The sequence below is a fragment of the Heptranchias perlo genome, chromosome 9 (genome assembly GCF_035084215.1).
Source record: "Heptranchias perlo isolate sHepPer1 chromosome 9, sHepPer1.hap1, whole genome shotgun sequence".
NCBI lineage: Eukaryota > Metazoa > Chordata > Chondrichthyes > Hexanchiformes > Hexanchidae > Heptranchias > Heptranchias perlo.
Window position 1 is genome coordinate 60,571,630 of NC_090333.1, and position 23,922 is coordinate 60,595,551.

General features: G+C 42.5%; 1 protein-coding gene across 2 annotated transcripts in view; it reads right to left on the reverse strand.

Annotated features, from left to right (window-relative positions):
• clcc1 (chloride channel CLIC-like 1) overlaps positions 1–23,922 on the reverse strand; it is a 42,632-nt gene that overhangs the window by 5,117 nt on the left and 13,593 nt on the right. For both annotated transcript variants that reach the window (XM_067990609.1, XM_067990608.1), the window contains 7 exons: positions 19,728–19,838; positions 12,482–12,697; positions 9,653–9,790; positions 5,775–5,874; positions 2,968–3,065; positions 2,734–2,880; positions 1,531–2,331 (listed from right to left, as the gene is read on the reverse strand). In XM_067990609.1, coding sequence (XP_067846710.1) covers positions 1,531–2,331; positions 2,734–2,880; positions 2,968–3,065; positions 5,775–5,874; positions 9,653–9,790; positions 12,482–12,697; positions 19,728–19,838 — 1,611 coding nt within the window. The remainder of the gene's footprint in view (positions 1–1,530; positions 2,332–2,733; positions 2,881–2,967; positions 3,066–5,774; positions 5,875–9,652; positions 9,791–12,481; positions 12,698–19,727; positions 19,839–23,922) is intronic.

Sequence of the window (23,922 nt, forward strand, 5' to 3'; positions counted from 1 at the left end):
CAGAGGCTGGGTAGTCTGTGGCAAGTGACTCACCTCCTAACTCCCCAAAGCCTTTCCAAGTCAGGTCACAAGTCAGGAGTGTGATGGAATACTCTCCACTTGCCTGGATGAGTGCAGCTCCAACAACACTCAAGAAGTTCGACACCATCCAGGACAATGCAGCCCGCTTGATTGGCACCCCATCCCTAAAAATTCACTCCCATCACCACCGGCGCACTGTGGCTGCAGTGTGTACCATCCACACGATGCACTGCAGCAACTCGCCAAGGCTTCTTCAACAGCACCTCCCAAACCCGCGACCTCTACCACCTAGAAGGACAAGAGCAGCAGGCACATGGGAACAACACCACCTGCACATTCCCCTCCAAGTCACACACCATCCCGACTTGGAAATATATTGCCGTTCCTTCATCGTTGCTGGGTCAAAATCCTGGAACTCCCTTCCTAACAGCACTGTGGGAGAACCTTCACCACACGGACTGCAGCGGTTCAAAAAGGCGGCTCACTACCACCTTCTCAAGGGCAATTAGGGATGGGCAATAAATGCCAGCCTCGCCAGCGACGCCCACATCCCATGAACAAATAAAAAAAAAACTGACTGGTTAGTGTTAACTTGGTTCACTTTTGGAGAAACTGAAAGACTGCACGTGCGTAAGACACCGATCTGGTCCAAAACGCAACGGAGTTTCACCGTTACACTCTTGGGTCCCATTACCAGGCTAATAGATACAGGAGAGAGGGAGTCAACTTCCACAAGAAGCAGGCAACAAGACTATTTAAGGAAGCGACTAACACCACTGAACCCAAGTAGATATCTGCAGCAAATTTGTAACACCCTCTTCCCACGAGCATCATTTTTTTTTGCCTTCCCTCTTCAAAGCTGAGCACCAATGCCCTGCCCTGTGACCACTTTATCCACCTTCCTGTCCCACCCCCATCGAGGTACATCGTCACTGGCGCACTGCTCCTACCCAACTGAGAAAATGTTTTCAGCCCCCACACCTTCAGTGAAGAGGAAATCAATCTCCACCCAATGCACCCCTTCTCATTATTGAGTAAGGAAATCATCCGCCACCCATTGCATGCGCCCCCTCTCCCACCCCTCAACCTAAGCTGGAAAACGATCCACAGCCTATTGCCCCCCTCCATAAAGCATCTAAACAGGACCTGGCAAACTGTTCACAGCAACCCCCCACCCCCCCAAACCACCACTATTCAACCAAACATCCTCCACACCAGTCCTTTTTCCTCAACTTCTCTCTCTCCCCCTTTCCCCTCTTTCTAAGAGTAATCTTTAAAAATAATTACAAAACATCTGGCTTTCCCACATAATTCAGTAACTGATAAAACATTGCCCAATGAAAGGCTGCCAACAGACGAATGTCCAACATCCAATTTTTGAAACATTGTATATTTATATTTAAAAACATGAAATCCCACGCTTCCACCAATTACTATCTTGTAGTTAAGTATTTATAAAAAAGGTTTAATTTCTGTCACAGAAGTATCTAAATTTCCAGGAAAACTTACTTGCACTCCCACATTTTCGATGGAGGATGCCTCACTTTTAGATTTCCTTTCCTGTACAGGCTTTTTGTCAGTAACTTCTGTCTTTGTGGCACTCCCTCCTGATGGAAACTGTGAAACTGCAACAAGGGGCCTGTCAGTTGTCTCAAGTTGCTCAAGAACTTGCCCATTATTCTGCATATCCTTTTTGTCTGCTCTTCTCCCCTTGTGTAATTGATTGTCTGATTTACTTTCAGCCAAACCAGCTGCCTTATTTTGCAAATCATAACCTTCGCACTGTTCAACACTCCCTCCAGCTTGGAGAGCAACATCATCTTCCATGACACCTTGTGTAGCAAATGGTACATTTTCTTCTGGTGGCCGTGGTACGTTAGATGCAACAACCCCATTAATTGGCCCCAGCTCTTCAGAAGTGTACCTAGCACAATAATAGTCTTGCTGGTGTGGTACTCTTCTTCTGCGTAGCTGGTTGTCACCTCTCCCATCATCAGGTATCCCAGCTCTTTCCCAGTTCATTAACTCTTCCACACCCTGGTGATCTATATCTCTTGGCCTATTAGGACCTGTAATTGCAACATCAGGCTGGTGATGGTTGGTACCTCTTCTGAAGTGAGGAACATAGCCAGCATCTCCCCCAGCTTGGTAATCTACATATCCTCCTCTTTGGTAAAAAGTATCACGAACAGGGCCTTCTACACCATATGGCACATTATGGTATGCAACTGGAGCTCGAGGACCAATGTCTCGAAGTGGTCTATTTAAAACATATCGAACAACTGCGTGACCACTGGAATAGCAGAATGCCTGCAAAACACAGAAGAAAAAAAGTTAGTCCTAGTAATGTCTGAGAATCACTGAACAATAAATTATGCAAACCCTTTCCCCATGCTAAAAAAGAAAGTTGACAGAGGTGCTTCAGGAATAACGCAACTTAAAAATAAAGTGTAAAGTCTGCTACTTTAGTACGTTAACTTCAGACCGTTAGCCTACAGAAAATATTTTTTGCTGATAGATTTATCCAATATAAATGAAGAAAAGGTGCAGGAGATGCACCAAACAACCTGCATTCCTGTATTCTGTGCCATTGTCTGTTGGAACCCCAATATAACATAGATTAGCAGGATCTTATTAATAAATGAACCTTTATTGCTAAAATATAATTTTATATAAATATTATACCATTTGGTAATTAAAGCTCTTACTTACAATAACAGCCAATATTATTGTCAGGGTCACAGGAAACTGCAACAGCCAGGGTAGATCTTTAAGGAGATCTCGCCAAAATTGACTGATGGGTTGTCCAATATGTTTCAATGGTTCAGTGAAAAGTGTTGTTATAGTAAGCATCAGAGCCTAAAAGAAACCAAACAAATTACATCATTGGGTATTTCAAACAAAATTAATACATTTGCATTCTGACCCACTATTATTCATTTTTACCTTGGTTGGAGGAACCTCCAAAACTGGATCCACCAAGAGAGCTTCATAGTATTTTTCACAAGGGTCGTCCTGTAAACTCCATGTTCGCTTGAACCACTCTGTTTAGAGAAGAATCCAAGAATGTTAAAGAGCTTAGGAATCAAACAAAATCTTCCCTGTTCCTCAAAAATTAGAGTAATGCATAACATTTACAAAATATAAAGAGCCAACATTACATTGATCACCTAGTGCCAAATCTGGCTAACCAATGCTGTTACAGTTTTAATTGGAAAACATCCTTTTTCTCCCCTCAAAAATAGGACATTTGGGAGGTCTGGAACATCTGTAGCCAACATGACAATACAAAATTAGCTTCTCTATAAATATTTTGCCACAAGGTCTTAAAGAGGTCTGACCCTTTCAGATTGGAGCTAAATAGACACTGATAAACAAAGGATCACCAAGATAAAGGATTTTCTTTACAAGGTTTCAACAGTAGTTTTGCAGCCAAATCTATTAATAACATTTTTAATCTCCCATGCCTTTGCATCACAGACAAAAGGAACAAATAATATTTCACTTCCTGTCTAAGAAAAAGAGGCAGATGTTCCCTTTTAAATATGTCTATATGTACAAACCTGCCCAGTGAGCCTATAATAATCTACTTTTTACTGTCGGCAGCACTGACATGCTGTGGTCTATCTGATGCTCTCAGCGTGCAACAATGCAGTCGTTTTTCTGACAGCCTTGCCACATTTTAGGTTCTCGTGTAAATTTGGTCAAAATAGTTAGGCCATCCCTTATACTCGACTATATTGCTATCACTGTCTGTGGCCTTCCCTGACCATACTTCTCCGATTAGCATTAACAGACTGTGCACTTGGTGTCCATATAGCTGTGGATGCTCAGTCATTGAGTATATTCAAAGACTGAGATCGATAGAATTTTGGACACTAAGGGAATCAAAGGTTATGGGGATAGGATGGGAAAGTGCAGTTGAGTTAGAAGATCAGCCATGATCTTACTGAATGACACAGCAGGCTCAAAGGGCCATGTGGCCTACTCCTGCTCCTATTTCCTATGTTCTTATGTTAGTAAATAGCAAATATGGCAACATTTTATCTCAATCCTTTGGGTTCTGCTCAGTATATGAGCATATCATACTAGTTGGTGCACCATTAAAACTCTCTATAAGCCCATTTGTCTAAGGATGATTTGGAGTGGATTGAAATTATTATTTTTTGATAGTGTTACCATAATTGTGTGACTAACAGGCATAAAATCAGCCCCCAAGTGAACAATATCTCTTCTGGGAACCCAACTTGATTGAACACATCTAGCAAGGCATCGGCGACAATATCTGTGGTCCATGGACAGGATAGCTTACAGCATCTGGATAATTAGACATGTAGTCTACCATGGCTAATATGCACTATTTCCCTAACTGACTTCTGTTAGGCATAGGACCTGCAATATTCATGCCCACTCTTGTGACAGATTCAGTAATAATGGGGAGGGGATGCAATGAATCTTTGTTGCAATTTTCCAGTTTACCCATATATTGACTTTGATCATACATTTAACACATTTGGCTGTGTCTTTAAAGTTACTAGGCCAATGAAGGCTGTTGCACTGATTTTTATACATTTTACTGCCTGATGTCCTGTGAGAAGGATACCATGGGTTACCGATACATCTGTGATACCACTGTCTGTCAGAATTCTTCCAGTTCCTGATCCACAACAGCTTTGGATTTGTAAAATCGAGCCAAGTCTGACTTCATTACTATACCTTTCCACTGGTTCAGACTTTGTGCCCCTGTCATCTTGGGTGGCTTGAGCTTGCACACCCTCTATTGTAAGATCAGTCGACTGAGCCTCTTAATTTTTGGTGCTTTAAACCACCCAAGTTCCCCTGGTTAGTTGCTTGTTGTGGGATGCTGCATGGGGAAACATCAGCTCCGTCCTGTGCTTTTATTTGACTCAGCATCACTCTGTTAGTAGAAATCTCCTCACCCAGGACCTGTCTACTGTGTCAGGTGCCATGAGAGCTGAGCTCACTGTTGTGGCTGGTGTTGCTGCTATTTTGGACTGGCTTGGCTTCAGTCTTAGCCTGATTTTGTGTCATTATCAAAGCTTTCCCCTCCTCAGCTAAATTAATCTTAACGTTCTGATCATTCAAATCATTCCCCAATAAAACTTTAAACGATACCAGAATAGACGTTCCTATTTTCTTAACTCCCGACCACAAGTGGATTTACAGTTGGACCTCAGCCAGTGCTAAAATTGATTGGCCCAGTGAAACTACGAGCTTGGTTTATGTAAGGCAACTCAAGAGATAACTTTGGCATCATACAAAAAAAAACTCTAGATACAAATCTAAATCCCAATCCAGTTTTTATACTAAACTCACTATTTATATAAATATTATCAAAGAGTAAGTCCATGAATACAAGATTGCTGTCACAGTTTTTCTACTCAAGTATCTGTGTTGCTAGTGGTTTTTCTTTCCTTCAATCCCAACAAAATTATCTGCCAATTAGTTTGTACTTAGCCCTTTTCTTCAAAACAAAATCTCATTCAGAAACCTCCTTGTACAAACTATAACCAAATAAGTACCAGTATTGACGATTTTGACATTTTATAGTGTGAAATAATATAATTTAAACAAAATTCTTTGCTGGTGTTGAAGCTGTGTATGTTTGATAAATAATTCTTGCTACTGCTAACAAGCTGGCATTTTACAGGACCAACCACGAATCAGCAAGAGATATTACATGATAACGGTAATTTCTTTAAATACAAGCTTGCTCAACAAAGCTTACTCACCAACCAGACTGCCCTTCCAGTCCATGTCCTGTACTCCTGTACACATAGGTTTATCAAGTTGTAACTTGGCAAAATTTGCTTGTCGCTTAGCAAAAGCTGTCTGCAAAAAAAAGTTTTTCAACTTCAAGACTTACATTCTAAAAATTAATTGCATGGCTGCACTATTTGCATAGAGTATATTTTATGGAGTCCCCAAAACTCAGTGAATTTGAGGCAACCCGATGTGTTGTTATATAGAAGTGCTCTATATCCTATATAGAACAATTCTAAGAAATACATCAGGAATCCTTGTCTTCATGGATCTTCACAGAATCCTGGAAAAAAGATGTTTTGTGCAAAAAATGCCTTCTGTGCAAAATATGCAGCCTAATAGGAAAAGAACAGGAATATTGACTCATATGCAAGGTTTTTTTATACATTCATTTTTTGTGAATTGTTGTGCCCACATGGGCAACATCTGGCATCGGTACAGGCTTCCTCTGATATTAAAACCAAAACCAGGTAACTTTGAGTGCATACCCCACATCTACTTTATGGTACGGCTCGCCAGGGAGGTCAGCAATGGGTAATGAAATGCTGTTTCCACTACTGCATCCAGTATGAAAATTGAGCATTCCCACATCAGATGCAGCACAGCCATATGCGGCATAAGGCTCTTTCTATTCTCTCTCAAAATATGTCTTAACTATAACCTCAGACACAAAACTATGATTTTTCCTCTTGCACACCAATCATCCTTTCTATTAAGCCAGCCTTTTTGAGATTGCCAATTCAGTGCCAAATCATGAACTGTTTTGTGCTAATGGGCCGGCATCCACCAGAAACTGAGTTTAAACTGTTCAAATTCACATAGGACTCTTACAGCCAGCAAAAAAAGAGAAACTTTCATCCCATCTGGGCTAGGTTCCAATCTGGGTTCCAAGGATGAGAGAACAGTGAAAAAAGGTATCCTAGAACGGTCATCTACATCTGCAGAGACCTGAAGTAGAAAACAAATTAATAGTATCATAGTAGGTACAGTAAAGGAGGAGGCCATTCGGCCCATCGTGCCTGTGCTGGCTCTTTGAAAGTCCCATTTCCCTGCTCTTCCCCCATAGCCCTGTAAATTTTTCCCTTCAAGTAATTATCCAATTCCCTTTTGAAAGTTACTATTGAATCTGTTTCCATCCCCCTTTCAGGCAGTGCATTCCAGACCATTACAACTCGCTGCGTAAAAAAATGTTTCCTCATGTCGCCTCCAGCTCTTTTGCCAATCACCTTAAATCTGTATCCTCTGGTTACCGACCTTTCTGCCACTGGAAACAGTTTCTCCTTATTTACTCTATCAAAACCGTTCATGATTTTGAACACCTCTATCAAATCTCCCCTTAACCTTCTCTGTTCTAAGGAGAACAACCCCAGCTTCTCCAGTCTCTCCACATAACTGAAGTCCCTCATCCCTGATACCATTCTAGTAAATCTCTTCTGCATCCTTTCCAAGGCCTTGACATCCTTCCTAAAGTGTGGTGACCAGAATTGAACACAATACTCAAGCTGAGGCCTAACCAGTGTTTTATAAAAATTAGCATAACTTCCTTGCTTTTGTACTTTATGCCTCTATTAATAAAGCACAGGATCCCATATGCTTTTTTAACAGCCTTCTCAACTTGTCCTGCCACCTTCAAAGATTTGTGTAAGTGCATCCCCAGATCTCTCTGTTCCTGCACCCCCTTTAAAATTGTACCATTTAGTTTATATTGCCTCTCCTCATTCCTCCTACCAAAAAGCATCACTTCACACTTCTCTAAGTTAAATTTCATCTGCCATGTGTCTGCCCATTTCACCAGTCTGTCTATATCCTCCTGAAGTCTGTTACTATCCTCCACATTGTTTACTACATTTCCGAGTTTCGTGTCATTTGCAAACTTTGAAATTATACCCTCTATACTCAAGTCCAGGTCATTAATACGCATCAAAAAAAGCAGTGGTCCTAATTTCTAGTCTTAAATGTGAGTATATCCAGTAACAATTGGGGAACACCACTGTATACTTCCATCCAGTCTGAAAAACAACCATTCACCACAACTCTCTGTTTTCTGTCCCCTAGCCAATTTTGTATCCACGCTGCCACTGTCCCATTAATCCCATGGGCTTTAATTTTGCTAACAGGTCTATTACATGGTACTTTATCAAATGCCTTTCGAAAGTCCATATACACATCAACTGCACTATCCTCATCAACCCTCTCCATTAACTCATCAAAGAACTCAATCAAGTTAGTCAAACAAGATTTTCCTTTAAGAAATCTGTGCTGACTTTCATTTAATAGCCCATACTTTTCCAAGTGCCAATTAATTTTGTCCTGGATTATTGTCTCTAAAAGTTTCCCCACCACCTATGTTAGGCTGACTGGCCTGTAATTGCCGGGTTTATCCTTCTACCCTTTTTTGAAGAGGGGTGTAACATTTCCAATCCTCTAGTCCTCCAGCACCGTCCCCATATCTAAGGAGGATTGGAAGAATGTGGCCAGAGTCTCCACAATTTCCACCCTTATTTCCCTCAGTAACCTAGGAGGCATCCTATCTGGACCGGGTGACTTTTCTACTTTGAGTACTGCCAGTCTTTTAAGAATCTCCTCTTTATCTATTTTTATCCTATTCAATATCACTACTACCTCTTCCTTTACTGCTACAATGGCAGCATCCTCTTCTCTAATGAAGACGGATGTGAAGTATTCATTTAGTACCTCAGCCATGCCCTCTGCCTCCACAAGAAGATCTCCTTTATTGTCCCTAATCGGTCCCACACTTCCTTTGACTACCTTTTTACTATTTATATGTTTATAAAAGACTTTTGGGTTCCCTATTATGTTAGCTGTTAAGCTATTCTCATACACTCTCTTTGCCCCTCTTTTTCCCTTTTTTAGATCTCCTCTGTACTTTCTATATTCAGCCTGGTTTTCTACCATATTATGAACCGTACATTCGTCACAAGCCTCCTTTTTCTGTTTCATTTTAATCTCTATATCTTTAGTCATCCAGGGAGCTCCAGCTTTCAATGCCCTTCCTTTCCCCCTCGTGGGGATGTGTCTACTCTGTACCCGAACCAACTCCTCCTTGAAAGCATCCCTATTGTTCAATGACTGTTTTGCCTACCAATTTTTGATTCCAATCCACCTGGACAAGATCCCTATTTAACTCACTGAATTTTACCCTCTACCAGTTAAGCATGTTCCTTGTCCTTTTCCATAAGATATTCAAGGTTTAGAATAGTTAATAAAACATGTAGCTTTTTAATCCCTATGTAAGTTAAAGATCAAAGATTTCAAATGAAACAATAATCCTTCCTCAGTGATTACAATGCTGGACTTGTAATTAAAAAGCTGTAGGTTAAAGTCCCTGGACTGCAAGAGGTATGAAGTTCTCTCCCCTCATTTTGTGGCCAGATACAGAGTGACATAGACAAAGTCCTGGGAGGTCATCTTCTTGGTCAGGGGATAGAGGATTCTAAAGAAAAAGGACCTGGATAACAATTTACAACTTATTTAAAAAAAAAGAGGGCTCACGGGTCAAACTTCTAGTTGAAATCGAAGCATTAACCACGTGAATTAATGGGCCAAAGTTACAGAGTTTCTGAACAGATCTGAAAATCTAGCAGTCAAACTGTCTTCTAGTATTAATCAATTATACCAGTACAATGGAGGACGTAGTGACCCAAATTGAGGAAAATGGCAATGTTTCACAAAAATTTTGAAAAACAGAGAGCTAAAGCTATTAATATATTGATCTTTGAATTTAAAATTGGTATTCGATGTGCAATTATTTGACAGGGCCTAGAAATCAAGCAAAAACATATGACTATATGTTAGATGAGATAAACCAAATCATAGACTTCTGTACCTTGTATAAAAACATCCAGTTCCAAACAAAACTAATCAGGAAGCAGTACAAGAAGAAGCGAAAAGGCCGTGTAAATGGTGAGGCGACAGTCCATACAGTCCGTATAATTATAACAATACAAGTCAGGCTGGCCGACGACTGGGGAGAAAATGAAAAAAAGTATGTTAAAGGGATACCAAATTACTCGCAATTAAAGCCTATAGACCCAGTTAACATATAACATATTTAAATTCACACTGCAATGTATTGTATATTTAACTGGCAGTTTAGTGTGAGACAATTTCCTAGCCTTTGGTGTAGAGGGAGAAATTGAACCACAAAAGCATAGGAACCAGGGCAAAATGGAACCACAAGCAACTGCCGGAGCATGTTGGTAAAGAGACCAACTACCTTCACTGTTGCGAGGAGCTGAATGTAGTTTTAAAACTAAGCAGGCCCTTTACTGCTGTCATTATACATTAGCTGGTGCTGTTTTCTATGTGTCCTTATCTTTCAACTTGGTTCAGTGTTAGCATTCTTACATGAGTCAGAAGGTAATTGGTTCAAACACCACTGCAGGACTTGAGCACATAATCTAGCCTGACACTTCAGTGCAGTATTAAGTGCTGTATTGTCGGGGGCACGGTGTTTCAGATGAGACATTAAACCTTCTTGTTCAGGTTGATGTGAAAGATCACATGGCACTATTTGAAGACTAGAGTGCCCTTATTATTATTTGTTACATAGAAATTACACCACAGAAGCAGGCCATTAGGCCCAACTGGTCTATGCCGATGTTTATGTTCCACCCGAGCCTCCTCCCACCCTACTTCATCTGATCCCATCAGCATTTCCTTTTATTTCTTTCTCCCTCATGTACTTATCTAGCTTCCCCTTAGATGCATCTATTCTATTCACCTACATGTGGTAACAAGTTCCACATTGTAACCGTTCTCTGGGTAAAGAAGGTTCTCCTGAATTCCTTATTGGATTTATTAGTTTTTATTGTCTTTCTCCCAATATTTAACATGTTCATGGCACAAGGCAATTTCAATCAGCAGTACCTTTACGTCCTGGTCAACATTTATCCTTCAAGCAGCATCACTAAAACAGATTAACTGGTCAGTTATCTCATTGCTGTTTGTGGGACCTCACTGTGTGCAAATTGGCTGCCACTTTTCCCTACATAACAGTAATTACACTTCAAAAGTAATTCATTGGCTGTGAAGTACTTTGGGACATTGTGAGGATGTGAAAGGCTTTATGAAAATGCCAGTTCTTTCTCTCTTCTCTATTTCTGAAAATAAATGTAGGTTGTTAATTCGGAATCAGAGATCAGCTCAACTCTAATGTATTGATATTAGTGTTTTAGAGTGGCTTGAAAAAAAATTAAAGTACAGTGGACACTAATGACCTAAGATCAAAAGGGTACAAGACTTTAGTCATGACAGGAGACCATAGGACAGATTAACTGGTCATTTTCAAAAATGTTATTTTTTAAAAGAAAGATTTGCATTTATATAGCGACTTTCACGACCTCAGGACGTCCCAAAGTGATTTACAGCCATTGAAGTACTTTTGAAGTGTAGTCACTGTTGTAATGTAGGAAAACATGGCAGCTAATTTGCGCACAGCAAGGTCTCACAAACAGTAAGAAAAATGACCAGATAATCTGTTTTAGAGATGTTAGTTGAGGGATAAATATTGGCCAGACACTGGGGAGAACTCCCCTGCTCTTCTTCAAAATTTTTTATGTTCAACTGAGAGGGCAGATGGGCCTCGGTTTAACCTCTCATCCGAAAGACGGCACCTCCGACAGTGCAGCACTGGAGAGTCAGCCTAGTTCTGTACTCAAGTCACTGGAGTGAGACTTGAACCTACAATCTTCTGACTCAGAGGCATGAGTGCTACCAACTGAGTCACGGCTGACATTGTTCTATGTAAGTATGCTGGCCTGACCAATCTTGATTAACATGCATATGAAAATCCTGGCCAATTTTAAGGTTGAATGAAGATGAATTGGTGAGTAACTTTGGTTCCCCAATGACTCATTGGAAAACTCAACCACTCCAATCTAATTGATACTAACAGTCAGACGTTAACTGGGACTCATTTTCACAATTTAAACCAATTTCCTATTTCATAAGCTGGCTTTTAGCCCCTTTATAAATTCACAATGCTACAACTTAAACTAATTTCCTCTATTACAAAAGCAAAATATTGCAGATGTTGGAATTCTGAAATAAAAACAGAAAATGCTGGAAACACAGCAGGTCAGGCAGCATCTGTGCAGAGAGATAACATTTGAAACATAGATGCTGGGTGTTTCCAGCATTTTTGTTTTTATTCCACTTTCCTCTATTGTCTTGTAGGGTTGTAACAAAATTCAGAGAGTGCCTCTTGGAACTGAGGTGGTGTAGTGGAGTCTCCAAGCAGGTTTAGAAGGAATGGTTCCCAAAATAAAAGCAGTATTTTACTTCATAATTAATAAGTCACTTGATTTGAAGTCTCCCATGTGATATTAGAGACTAAGTTATAAAATCAATTATTCCTTCACTGACATGAGGAAAGCGAGGAGAAAATCAAACTTCTGGTTCTGCTGTTTTGGGGCAAGATTTGACATCAGCAGGAATCAATTATGGCTGCAATGCAATGAAATACAACAAGATTGCACTTTATCGCTGGACTGTTCATGCAACAATCAGGAACAAAGAACAAAGAAAACTAATGTATATGAAACATGAGCTGATATTTTTCAGCAGCCTCAGATTGTATGAAATTTATGCAGTTATTTTCAACATACAAAATAAATCATGTTTTAATATGAAAACCAAGAATTGCCACTCTCACCAGAAATGCTGTTGAGGGATCCACGCCAAATGTGTCCTCAAACTTCCATTTCCAAGCTTCGTGATTATGATGTTTAAAATTAATTAGAAGTTTACTCAGTGCATCATCCAAAGCACCAGCTTTCCATGCTTTAACATTGAGAAACTTCTTAATCTCAATCACATCCTGTTTTGTAATGATAATCTCTGCATCATAATGAACTTCATTGTTATCAGGCTAGAGGAAAAAAGTGGGAAAAAGAGTGTAAGGCTATTTAGTATTTTTATTGCAGCAATAGTACAAAATAGAACCTGTATACAAAACCCCTGAAACCGTATGATCTGTTTTTATATAACTGAAATAGTCTAGCATCTTAATAGTTTTGATTTCAAAGCAGCCAAGTAGCACTGAGAGCCAAAATAATTGGCTCATCCAGAGCAAGAATACTCCTAATTTGTTGATTAAAGGGCAAGACTGACAGTGGTTGCTAAGAGACCCACCATGAGGATCGACCTGTGCCTCTGTGGTGAACTAAATGGTACTCGAATGTTTTAAAAATGGGATTCTTGTTTATATTGGTCAACACTGAGAAATCTCTGGAGTCATCCATTCTTTAAACATTATAAGAACCAAAGGTAAAAAAGTGATAAAGTCCATCAGTCCCATTTCTTACACAAATTGCATGCAGTCTGCCATATTATTAATTTACCCCACTTACTTAATCTCCAGAGGTAATTGACCATAGTTAAAATTTCTTAAATTTTTAAAAATGAAATTTCTCCCTGATCATCAAAGTAAATCTTATGAAACTCCAACATTCAGCCTACATTATTGAACCCCCTCCAGTTGCTTCACATATACATTTCCACAGTACTAGCAATCTGGAAACTGCAACATTACAGCAGCATTTAATCATCTCTACCTTCTCCCTTGTGGCCTTCATACAGTGTGTTTTTTTAAAAGTTATGCAACACAAGATTAACAGGTTTTACTGGAGTGCTGCCTAGAAATTACCATCTGTGATATTAATATTCAAACATTCATGGTATTTGGAGAACAAGTGTTTGAGGCACAGAGTTTTGATAGGTAGGAGCTACATGGCTCTGTTTGAGCATAAAGTGGAATTTCCATTTGGAAGTGAGTAAGGGAGGAGTGTTTAATCAGAAGTGGAAGAGGCGACTACAGAAAGAGAGTGATGGCTACAGCTGCACCTTTACTTGGGCTCAGGGCCTATGCTCTTATTTGGCAGCATTTCCATTACATGGGAGGAAAGACTGAGGGTTTTTGGAAGAATTTTTGAAAAAAATTTTGTTAAGACTGTCTTTTGCGGTCAAGACTGTTATCCTTTATCTAAAGATTTTTTGTCGTAATACTTGTGGTCAGATGTTTTGAAGACTTAAAAAAAAGTACAAACAACCAGAGTAGCAGCCTGCAACTAGGGGGAAGTCTTGGTTTACGATGTTGCTGGGATCAAATTAGAGCTGTATGGTGAGAAACTGAGCCACTCAAGTTATGACCATTCTAAAGTCTACTGAAATGAGAGAAAATATCCAATGCAGTGACTACAGTATGTGTACCTGTAAAGTTTCTTTGGGTGGGAGGTTGAAAGGAGGTATCATGGTCTCTTTACTTGCTGCAAATATTTTAATTTTCTTTCATAAGTCTCAGTCTTAACAACAATTCACCAGATACCAGTATTACTCCAAATACCATTCATAAGCCCAACAAAGAAAAAGCCTAACCCTGCCAAAAATAAAAACAAGGGGACGCTTGACAGGGAAGCATACTCCACCTTCCCAGGTAAGTATTAATTGGACCTGACTCTTCCGCGATCAAAGGAGATCAGGCGTTTTTGGAGTAGTTTGGCCATAGGCCTAACCCAAGGTAGTCCTATCTGAAGCAGGCTTAAGGAGTTAGAAGAACTTATCTCCACTGGAACCTAGCTGTTAGGTAATAGGGCAGGAAACAGACCCAGGTGTAACAGTTGGAAAAATGAATAGTAGGACTAGAAGTCACGCCTTTAAAATTTTTAAAAATTCATTCATGGGATGCGGGCATCGCTGGCGAGGCCAGCATTTATTGCCCATCCCTAATTGCCCTTGAGAAGATGGTGGTGAGCCGCATTCTTGAACCGCTGCAGTCTGTGTGGCGAAGGTTCTCCCACAGTGCTGTTAGGAAGGGAGTTCCAGGATTTTGACCCAGCGACAATGAAGGAACGGCGATATATTTCCAAGTCGGGATGGTGTGTGACTTGGAGGGGAACGTGCAGGTGGTGTTGTTCCCATGTTCCTGCTGCTCTTGTCCTTCTAGGCGGTAGAGGTCGCGGGTTTGGGAGTTGCTGCAGTGCATCCTGAGGATGGTACATACTGCAGCTACGGTGCGCCGGTGGTGAAGGGAGTGAATGACGGTGGTGGACAGGGTGCCAATCAAGCAGGCTGCTTTGTCCTGGATGGTGTCGAGCTTCTTGAGTGTTGCTGGAGCTGCGCTCATCCAGGCAATTGGAGAGTATTCCATCACACTCCTGACTTGTGCCTTGTAGATGGTGGAAAGGTTTTGGGGAGTCAGGAGGTGAGTCACTCGTCACAGAATACCCAGCCTCTGACCTGCTCTTGTAGCCACAGTATTTATATGGCTGGTCCAGTTAAGTTTCTGGTCAATGGTGACTCTCAGGATGTTGATGTTGGGGGATTCAGTGATGGTAATGCCGTTGAATGTCATGGGGAGGTGGTTAGACTCTCTCTTGTTGGAGATGGTCATTGCCTGGCACTTGTCTGGCGCGAATGTTACATGCCACTTATGAGCCCAAGCCTTGATGTTGTCCAGGTCTTGCTGCATGTGGGCATGGACTGCTTCATTATCTGAGGAGTTGTGAATGGAACTGAACACTGTGCAATCATCAGCTAACATCCCCATTTCTGATCTTATGATGGAGGGAAGGTCATTGATGAAGCAACTAAAGATGGTTGGGCCTAGGACACTGCCCTGAGGAACTCCTGCAGCAATGTCCTGGGGCTGAGATGATTGGCCTCCAACAACCACTACCATCTTCCTTTGTGCTAGGTATGACACCAGTCACTGGAGAGTTTTCCCCCTGATTCCCATTGACTTCAATTTTACTAGGGCTCCTTGGTGTCACACTCGGTCAAATGCTGCCTTGATGTCAAGGGCAGTCACTCTCACCTCACCTCTGGAATTCAGCTCTTTTGTCCATGTTTGGACCAAGGCTGCAATGAGGTCTGGAGCTGAGTGGTCCTGGCAGAACCCAAACTGAGCATCGGTGAGCAGGTTATTGGTGAGTAAGTGCCACTTGATAGTACTGTCGACAACACCTTCCATCACTTTGCTGATGATTGAGAGGCAGAGTTAGGTTACACACTAGGAAGCATTTATTTTTGCAGAGACATCGCCCTCTTGAACAAACTGCTGAGACATATGGTGAAAGGGAACTTGACAAGTTCCTGAAAGAAGATGACATTTCCAGTTAAAGAGGACAAATTGGTACTTATTTGGCCTTATGATGAGTCATGGGCAACTGTGATTTTTTTTAGGAATTGGGATGGAATATCCCAACGTTTTTCTGATTTGGCCAGTGTTTTGCCCCTCTCAGGAGAGGGCATTGCTAGGGTGGATGGTGAGTGAGGTTACGACGTCAACTGATAAGGATTGGTTTAATTAGCTTGATGGTTTTTCCACATCCTTTTTATAATTTCATATATTGCAGTCATTTCTAGATATAAATTCTACATTTCTAATATTCTCTCAATACTAATTTCTTATGATCATTAGCTTTTTCTCAAAGCCTGTTGATTTGTGCAGTCGGATGTAGTTTATCCATGATTTATTAAACCAAACGGCTAGGGATCCGAACAATTTTTGTCCTGATAAAAATTATTTATCTACAGACTATCCCTTGGTAACATTTTCTGGACGCTTTCACCTGTACGTTGATGGCACCCGGCTCTACCTCACTGCCTCCTCCACTAACCCAAAGGTTGCTGCCACGGTCTCAGATTGCTTGCCTGATATCAAATCAAAGCCCTGAGGTTTTCAGTGCCCAACAACGTGTCTAACCCTGTGGTCCATAACCTCCTGTATGCCATCTCAATCTGAGTCAGGGTGTGGATCTTTGGCGTCACTTCATGCCAACTCCAAACTTCCATTATAATTACACTTGTACACTGGCCCTTTCCCCACACTGCCCTATCCTGTATGCAGCCCGATATCAGCAAATGATCAATGGAGTTTTATTACATCCAGTTCCTAACAAGGATAAATCTTACATCCGGGTGCAAGTGTGTGGCTGAGTTTCAGTACCGACACAAAGATGGCTTCAGATACAAACGGTCCCAGTGTTCACCTTGAACATACCAGCTATATCTCCCATGCTTTCAGAGTGCGGCTTACAGCCATTACAAGTACGGTGATCACTGCAGCACAATACTAGCATTGCTAAGGCTTGGGAGAAAAACCCCAGAAACTTGGTGCAGTATTATACTTCATTTCGACCATCACTCTTCCGGGTTCTGTCCATTATGATTAAAAAGAGATATTGACCTGTGAGCCAGAGCTGCATATCCCCATCAAGAGGCCCAAAGGCAGGGATAAAAGGCCCGAGAACAGAGCGAGAGGAGACACCCGAGAGCAGGGATAAAAGGCCCGAGAGCGGGGATAAAAGGCCCGAGAGGAGAGGCCCGAGAGCGGGGATAAAAGGCTCGAGAGGAGAGTACGAGGAGAGACCCGAGAGCAGGGATAAAAGGCCCGAGAGCAGAATGAGAGGAGAGGCCCGAGAGCGGGGATAAAAGGCTCGAGAGGAGAATGAGAGGAGAGGCCCGAGAGCGGGGATAAAAGGCTCGAGAGGAGAGTACGAGGAGAGACCCGAGAGCGGGGATAAAAGGCCCGAGAGCAGAATGAGAGGAGAGGCCCGAGAGCGGGGATAAAAGGCTCGAGAGGAGAATGAGAGGAGAGGCCCGAGAGCAGGGATAAAAAGCTCGAGAGCAGAGTAAGAGGAGAGGTCCAAGAGCAGGGATAAAAGGCTCGAGAGGAGAGTACGAGGAGAGACCCGAGAGCAGGGATAAAAGGCTCGAGAGGAGAATGAGAGGAGAGGCCCGAGAGCAGGGATAAAAAGCTCGAGAGCAGAGTAAGAGGAGAAGCCCGAGAGCGGGACTAAAAGGCCCGAGAGCTGAATAAGAGGAGAGGCCCAAGAGCAGGGATAAAAGGCCCGAGGGAAAGGCCCGAGTGTGGGGATAAAAGGCCCAAGGGAAAGGCCCGAGAGTGGGGATAAAAGTTCCGAGAGCAGAGTAAGAGGAGAGGCCCGAGAGTGGGGATAAAAGGCCCGAGAGGAGAGGCCAGAGAGTGGGGATAAAAGGCCCGAGAGTGGGGATAAAAGGACTGACAGGCCCGAGAGCGGGGATAAAAGGCCCGAGAGGAGAGGCCCGTGAGTGGGGATAAAAGGCCCGAGAGGAGAGGTCCGAGAGTGGGGATAAAAGACCCGAGAGGAGAGGATAAAAGGCCCGAGAGGAGAGGCCCGAGAGCGGGGATAAAAGGCCCGAGAGGAGAGGCCCAAGAGCGGGGATAAAAGGCCCGAGAGGAGAGGATAAAAGGCCCGAGAGGAGAGGCCCGAGAGCGGGGATAAAAGGCCCGAGAGAGGGGATAGAGGATTGGTTAACGGGCAGAAAACAGAGAGTAGGAATAAATGGGTCATTCTCAGGTAGGAGATTGTAACTTGTGCGGTGCCGCAAGGATCAGTGCTTGGGCCTCAGCTGTTTACAATATATATTAATGACTTAGATGAAGGGACCGAGTGTAATGTATCCTAGTTTGCTGATGATACAAAACTAGGTGGGAATGTAAGCTGTGAGGAGGACGTAATGAGTCTGCAAAGGGATATCGACAGATAAGTGAGTGGGCGAGGGGGTGGCAGATGGAGAATTAAGTGGGGAAATGTGAGGTTATTCACTTTGGTAGGAAAAATAGAAAAGCTGAATATTTTTTAAATGGTGAGAACCTATTAAATGTTGGTGTTCAGAGGGATTTGGGTGCCCTTGTACACGAAACACAGAAAGTTAACATGCAAGCAATGAGGAAGGCAAATGGTATGTTGGCCTTTGTTGCAAGGGGGATGGAGTACAAGAGTAAGGACGTTTTGCTGCCACTGTACAGGGCTTTGGTGAGATCACACCTGGAGTACTGTGTGCAGTTTTGGTCTCCTTACCTAAGGAAGGATATAAGTCTTAGAGGTGGTGCAACGAAGGTTCACTAGATTTATTACTGGGATGAGAGAGTTGTCCTATGAGGAGAGATTGAATAGAATGGTCCCAAATTCTCTGGAGTTTAGAAGAATGAGAGGTGATCTCATTGAAACATATAAGATTCTAAGAGGTATTGACAGGGTAGATGCTGAGAGGATGTTTCCCTTGGCTGGAGAGCCTAGAACTAGGGGACATAGTCTCAGGATAAGGGGTCGGACATTTAGGACTGAGATGAGGAGGAATTTCTTCACTCAGAGAGTTGTGAATGTTTGGAATTCTCTGCGCCAGTGGATTGTGGATGCCCAGTTGTTGAGTATATTCAAGACTGAGATCGATAGATTTTTGGACTCTAAGGGAATCAAGTGAAATGGGGATCGGGCAGGAAAGTGGAGTTGAGGTCGAAGGTCAGCAACGATCTTATTGAATGGCGGAGCAGGCTCGAGGGGCCGTATGGCCTACTCCTGTTCCTATTTCTTATGTTCTTAAGAACTGTTACCAAATAGGAACAGTGAGTTGCTCCAAAGTGGAGCAAAATATCATTATCTCCAGTTTCTTCAACAAGTTCTTTGATGAATACACAGTGACCACCGATTACTTTCTCTGTAAATCTTACAGCGTCCAAGGAGATATGCATCAGCTTGACACTTTAGGAAACCAGTCCTTCCTGGCTAGGAGACACCCTTCCATCCTCGAAGTTAAAAATATCCTCACATAACCAGCTAGATAAATACACTGTCATTCGGACATCTTAGCAACTTAACTGGTAATGCTTTTATTCTGATGGGGACCCAAAAGGAGGAAGCACAGGTGAGGAGAAAAAGGAGTCACAAGAAGCGAGAATTGCATTTGAAAATAAATAGTAAATAGCCATCCCGATTTCTACATGTGGTCTAGGATTTGCAATCCCAGGATCAAAGTAGACATCCAGGATAATATATTTAGTCTAGTTTTGAACTATATGTAGATGCGAAAAATACCAACAAAATTCTTTTCAAATATCCTGTTACTGGACTACTTACCAAACCTAATTTTCCAATCTCCAGCAGCAGTTTATTCAGGTATCTCTTAAAAACAGGATTGCAACTGCTTTCTGTTGACTCAGCTGATTGTTTCTTTCCACATTCGTCAAACTGTTAAAGAAAAATTCACAGCTCATTTATCTAATATACTTCATACCATGCTTATATCAATACGATACCTGTGTAAAAATCACATGTTCGCAAACAAAATGGACAAGCCTATTTCACATACTGCAATACAAGTACTGAGCATTACCACTGCCAGCATAAATCATCAAGCTGCACACCCCTTAGCTATTATTCTTCAATTCCCCATTTTTAAAATAATATCAGTATTAAAAATAAATATATGAACTTGCCTGACATCTTAATAAATGCTTTCGTGATGTGAAATTACTCACTGTAGTTGCAGGCTTCTTCATTCTATCAATACATTACAGTGTCTACATAAAACTAGGTTTTTTTTTCATTCGTATGGTGGGTGGAGGATAAAGAGGGCCGGATATTCTATTTGTGGATGGAGACTTACAAATTAAGAATAGTGATAGTTTTCTGATCTTTTTTCTGTAGAATTTATATTTATGAGTACTGAAAGATCTGAACATTTACCCTAAAATCACAGATTAAGGTAGCTTGCCTATGCATAAGATTTTACTTACATGAGAAATGTTTGTTTTCCACTCCCTTCTCTGAGATCTCTACCACTAAGAAGGACAAGAGCAGCAATGTCATGGAAACACCAAGTTTCCCTCCAATTCACCCACCATTCTGACTTGGACATATATCATTGTTCCTTCATTGTTGCTGGAGCAATGTCCTGGAATTCCCTACTTAATACCATCGTAGGAGCACCATCACCACATGGATTGCAGTGGTTCAAGGAGAAGGCTCACCACCACAATCTCAGGGCAACGAAGTATGGGCAACAAATGTAGCTTTGTCACCATCACCCACATCCCAACAACAAATAATTTTTAAAAATATTCTATTCCTGGTAATGCATGTTGGTTGACAAATACCACAACCTGCTTACAGACTAAATGCGATAATTTGCCAGTGGCATTGCTCATGGTCAGTTGATAAATATAATTAGATTAGATATTTTATATATATATATATATATATATATATATACACACACAATATATATACATACACACACTCATACACACACAAGATGGTGATGGAGTTGGGAGAGACACTTCAGAAACTTACATCGAAACTACAGCACAGAAACAGGCCATTCAGCCCACCTGGTCTATGCTCCACACAAGCCTCATCCCTCCTTACTTCATTTAACCCTAACAGGATACCCTTCTATTCCTTTCTCCCTCATGTACTTATCTAGCTTCCCCTTAAATGCATGTATGCTATTTGCCTCAAGTACTCTTTGCGGTAACGTGTGGAAACTTGTTCCATACAGCCACCTAGTGAACAGAGGCTACAACTACTTGTCAATTGACATAGTAAAATTGAATGGAGAATGTTGACAAAGCAATTTACACTGGTAAATATTGACAGGATATGCAGTACATGCATCATACGTACTGAATGGGGTGATAGTATACATTGTAGCTGCGGTGCGCTGGTGGTGGAGGGATTGGATGTTTAAGGTGATGTATGGGCTTCTGATCAAGCGGATTGCTTTGTTCTGTATGTTGTCAAGCTTCTTGAGTGTTAGAGCAGTTTCACGTATCCAAGCAAGTGGAGAGTATTCCATCACACTCCTGACTTGTGCCTTGTAGGTGGTGGAGAGGCTTTGGGGAGTAAAGAGACGAGACACTCGCTGCAGAATACCCAGCCTCTGACCTGTTCTAGTAATCACGGCATTTACGTGGCTGGTCCAGTTGAGTTTCTAGTCAATAGAGACCCCCTAGGATGATGATGGTGGGGGATTCGGCGATGGTAATGTCGTTGACTCTCTCGTTGGAGATGGTCGTTGCCTGGCACTTGTGTGGCGCGAATGTTACTGGCCACTTATCAACCCAAGCATGGATGCTGCACGAGGGCATGGACTGCTTCATTATCTGAGGTGGAGATGACCTTCGATAACCAGTTCTTTACCCAAACACACGGAACAGCCATGGGGACCAAATTCGCACCCCAATACGCCAACATTTTCATGCACAAGTTCGAGCAGGACTTCTTCACTGCACAAGATCTCCAACCAACACTATACACCAGATACATCGACGACATTTTCTTTCTATGGACCCACGGCAAGGAATCACTAAAGAGACTACACGATAACATCAACAAGTTCCATCCCACCATCAAGCTCACCATGGACTACTCCTCAGAATCAGTTTCTTTCTTGGACACACGAATCTCCATCAAAGACGGGCACCTCAGCACCTCACTCTACCGCAAGCCCACGGACAACCTCACGATGCTCCACTTTTCCAGCTTCCACCCTAACCACGTCAAAGAGGCCATCCCCTATGGACAGGCCCTGCGAATACACAGGGTCTGCTCAGACGAGGAGGAACGCGATGGACACCTACAGACGCTGAAAGACGCCCTAGTAAGAACGGGATATGACGCTCGACTCATCGATCGACAGTTCCGACGGGCCACAGCAAAAAATCGCATAGACCTCCTCAGGAGACTAACACGGGACGCAACCAACAGAGTACCCTTTGTCGTCCAGTACTTCCCCGGAGCGGAGAAACTACGCCATGTTCTCCGCAGCCTTCAACATGTCATCAATGAGGACAAACACCTCGCTATGGCCATCCCCACACCTCCACTACTCGCCTTTAAACAGCCACCCAACCTCAAACAGACCATCGTTCGCAGCAAACTACCTAGCTTTCAAGAGAACAGCGTCCACGACGCCACACAACCCTGCCACGGTAACCTCTGCAAGACATGCCAGATCATCGACACAGATACCACCATCACACGAGAGGACACCACCCACCAGGTGCATGGTTCATACTCCTGTGACTCGGCCAACGTTGTCTACCTCATACGTTGCAGGAAAGGATGCCCCAGAGCATGGTACATTGGCGAGACCATGCAGACGCTGCGACAACGGATGAACGGACACCGCGCAACAATCGCCAAACAGGAGGGTTCCCTCCCAGTCGGGGAACACTTCAGCAGTCATGGACATTCATCCACCGACCTTCGGGTAAGCGTACTCCAAGGCGGCCTTCGAGACACACGACAACGCAAAATCGTCGAGCAGAAATTGATAGCCAAGTTCCGCACCCATGAGGACGGCCTCAACCGGGATCTTGGGTTCATGTCACGCTACACGTTACCCCACCAGCGAACAAATGTTATCTGTTTTTAATATAATGGGTCATTTGCTGGCTCTCTCTGCCTTCCGGATGTTTCTGCCTCTCTCTGTTTTTTTTCTCTGTTTTTTTTCCCTGTTTGTTTTTTTGTTGAATGTGTATTCGGGGGTTCTGCAGGTGACACCTCTCTGTCTGAACACGGTGATTGCCTTGGCAACGGGCAGTTGCAGGGGCAGTCTGTAAACACCATGTATTGTTCTATATGTATAAATGCGTAGGCTTCAAGGAGCTCCTGAAACATTTACCTGAGGAAGGAGGAAGTCTCCGAAAGCTTGTGAATTTAAAATAAAATTGCTGGACTATAACTTGGTGTTGTAAAATTGTTTATCATTATCTGAGGAATTGCGAATGGAGCTGAACACTGTGCAATCATCAGTGAACTGCCCCACTTTTGACCTTATTATGGAGGAAAGGTTATTTATGAAGCAGCTGAAGATAGTTGGGCCTAGGATGTTACTCTAAGGAACTCCTGCAGCAATGTCCTGGGGCTAAGATGATTGGCCTCCAACAACCACAACCATCTTCCTTTCTGCTAGGTATGACTCCAGCCACTGAAGAGTTTTCCCCTTGATCCCTGTTGACTTCAGTTTTACTAGGGCTCCTTTCATGCCACACTTGGTCGAATGGTGCCTCGATGTCAAGCGCAGTCACTCTCACCTCACCTTTGGGATTTGTCCATGTTTGGACCAAGGCTGTAATGAGGTCTGGAGCTAAGTTAAACGGACCGTCGGTGAGCAGGTTATTGGTGAGTAAGTGCCGCTTGATAGCACCGTTGACAACTCCCTCCATCATTTCGCAGATGATCGAGAGTAGGCTTATAGGACGGTAATTGGCTGGATTGGGTTTGTCCTGCTTTTTTGTGGACAGGACATACCGGGGCAATTTTCAAC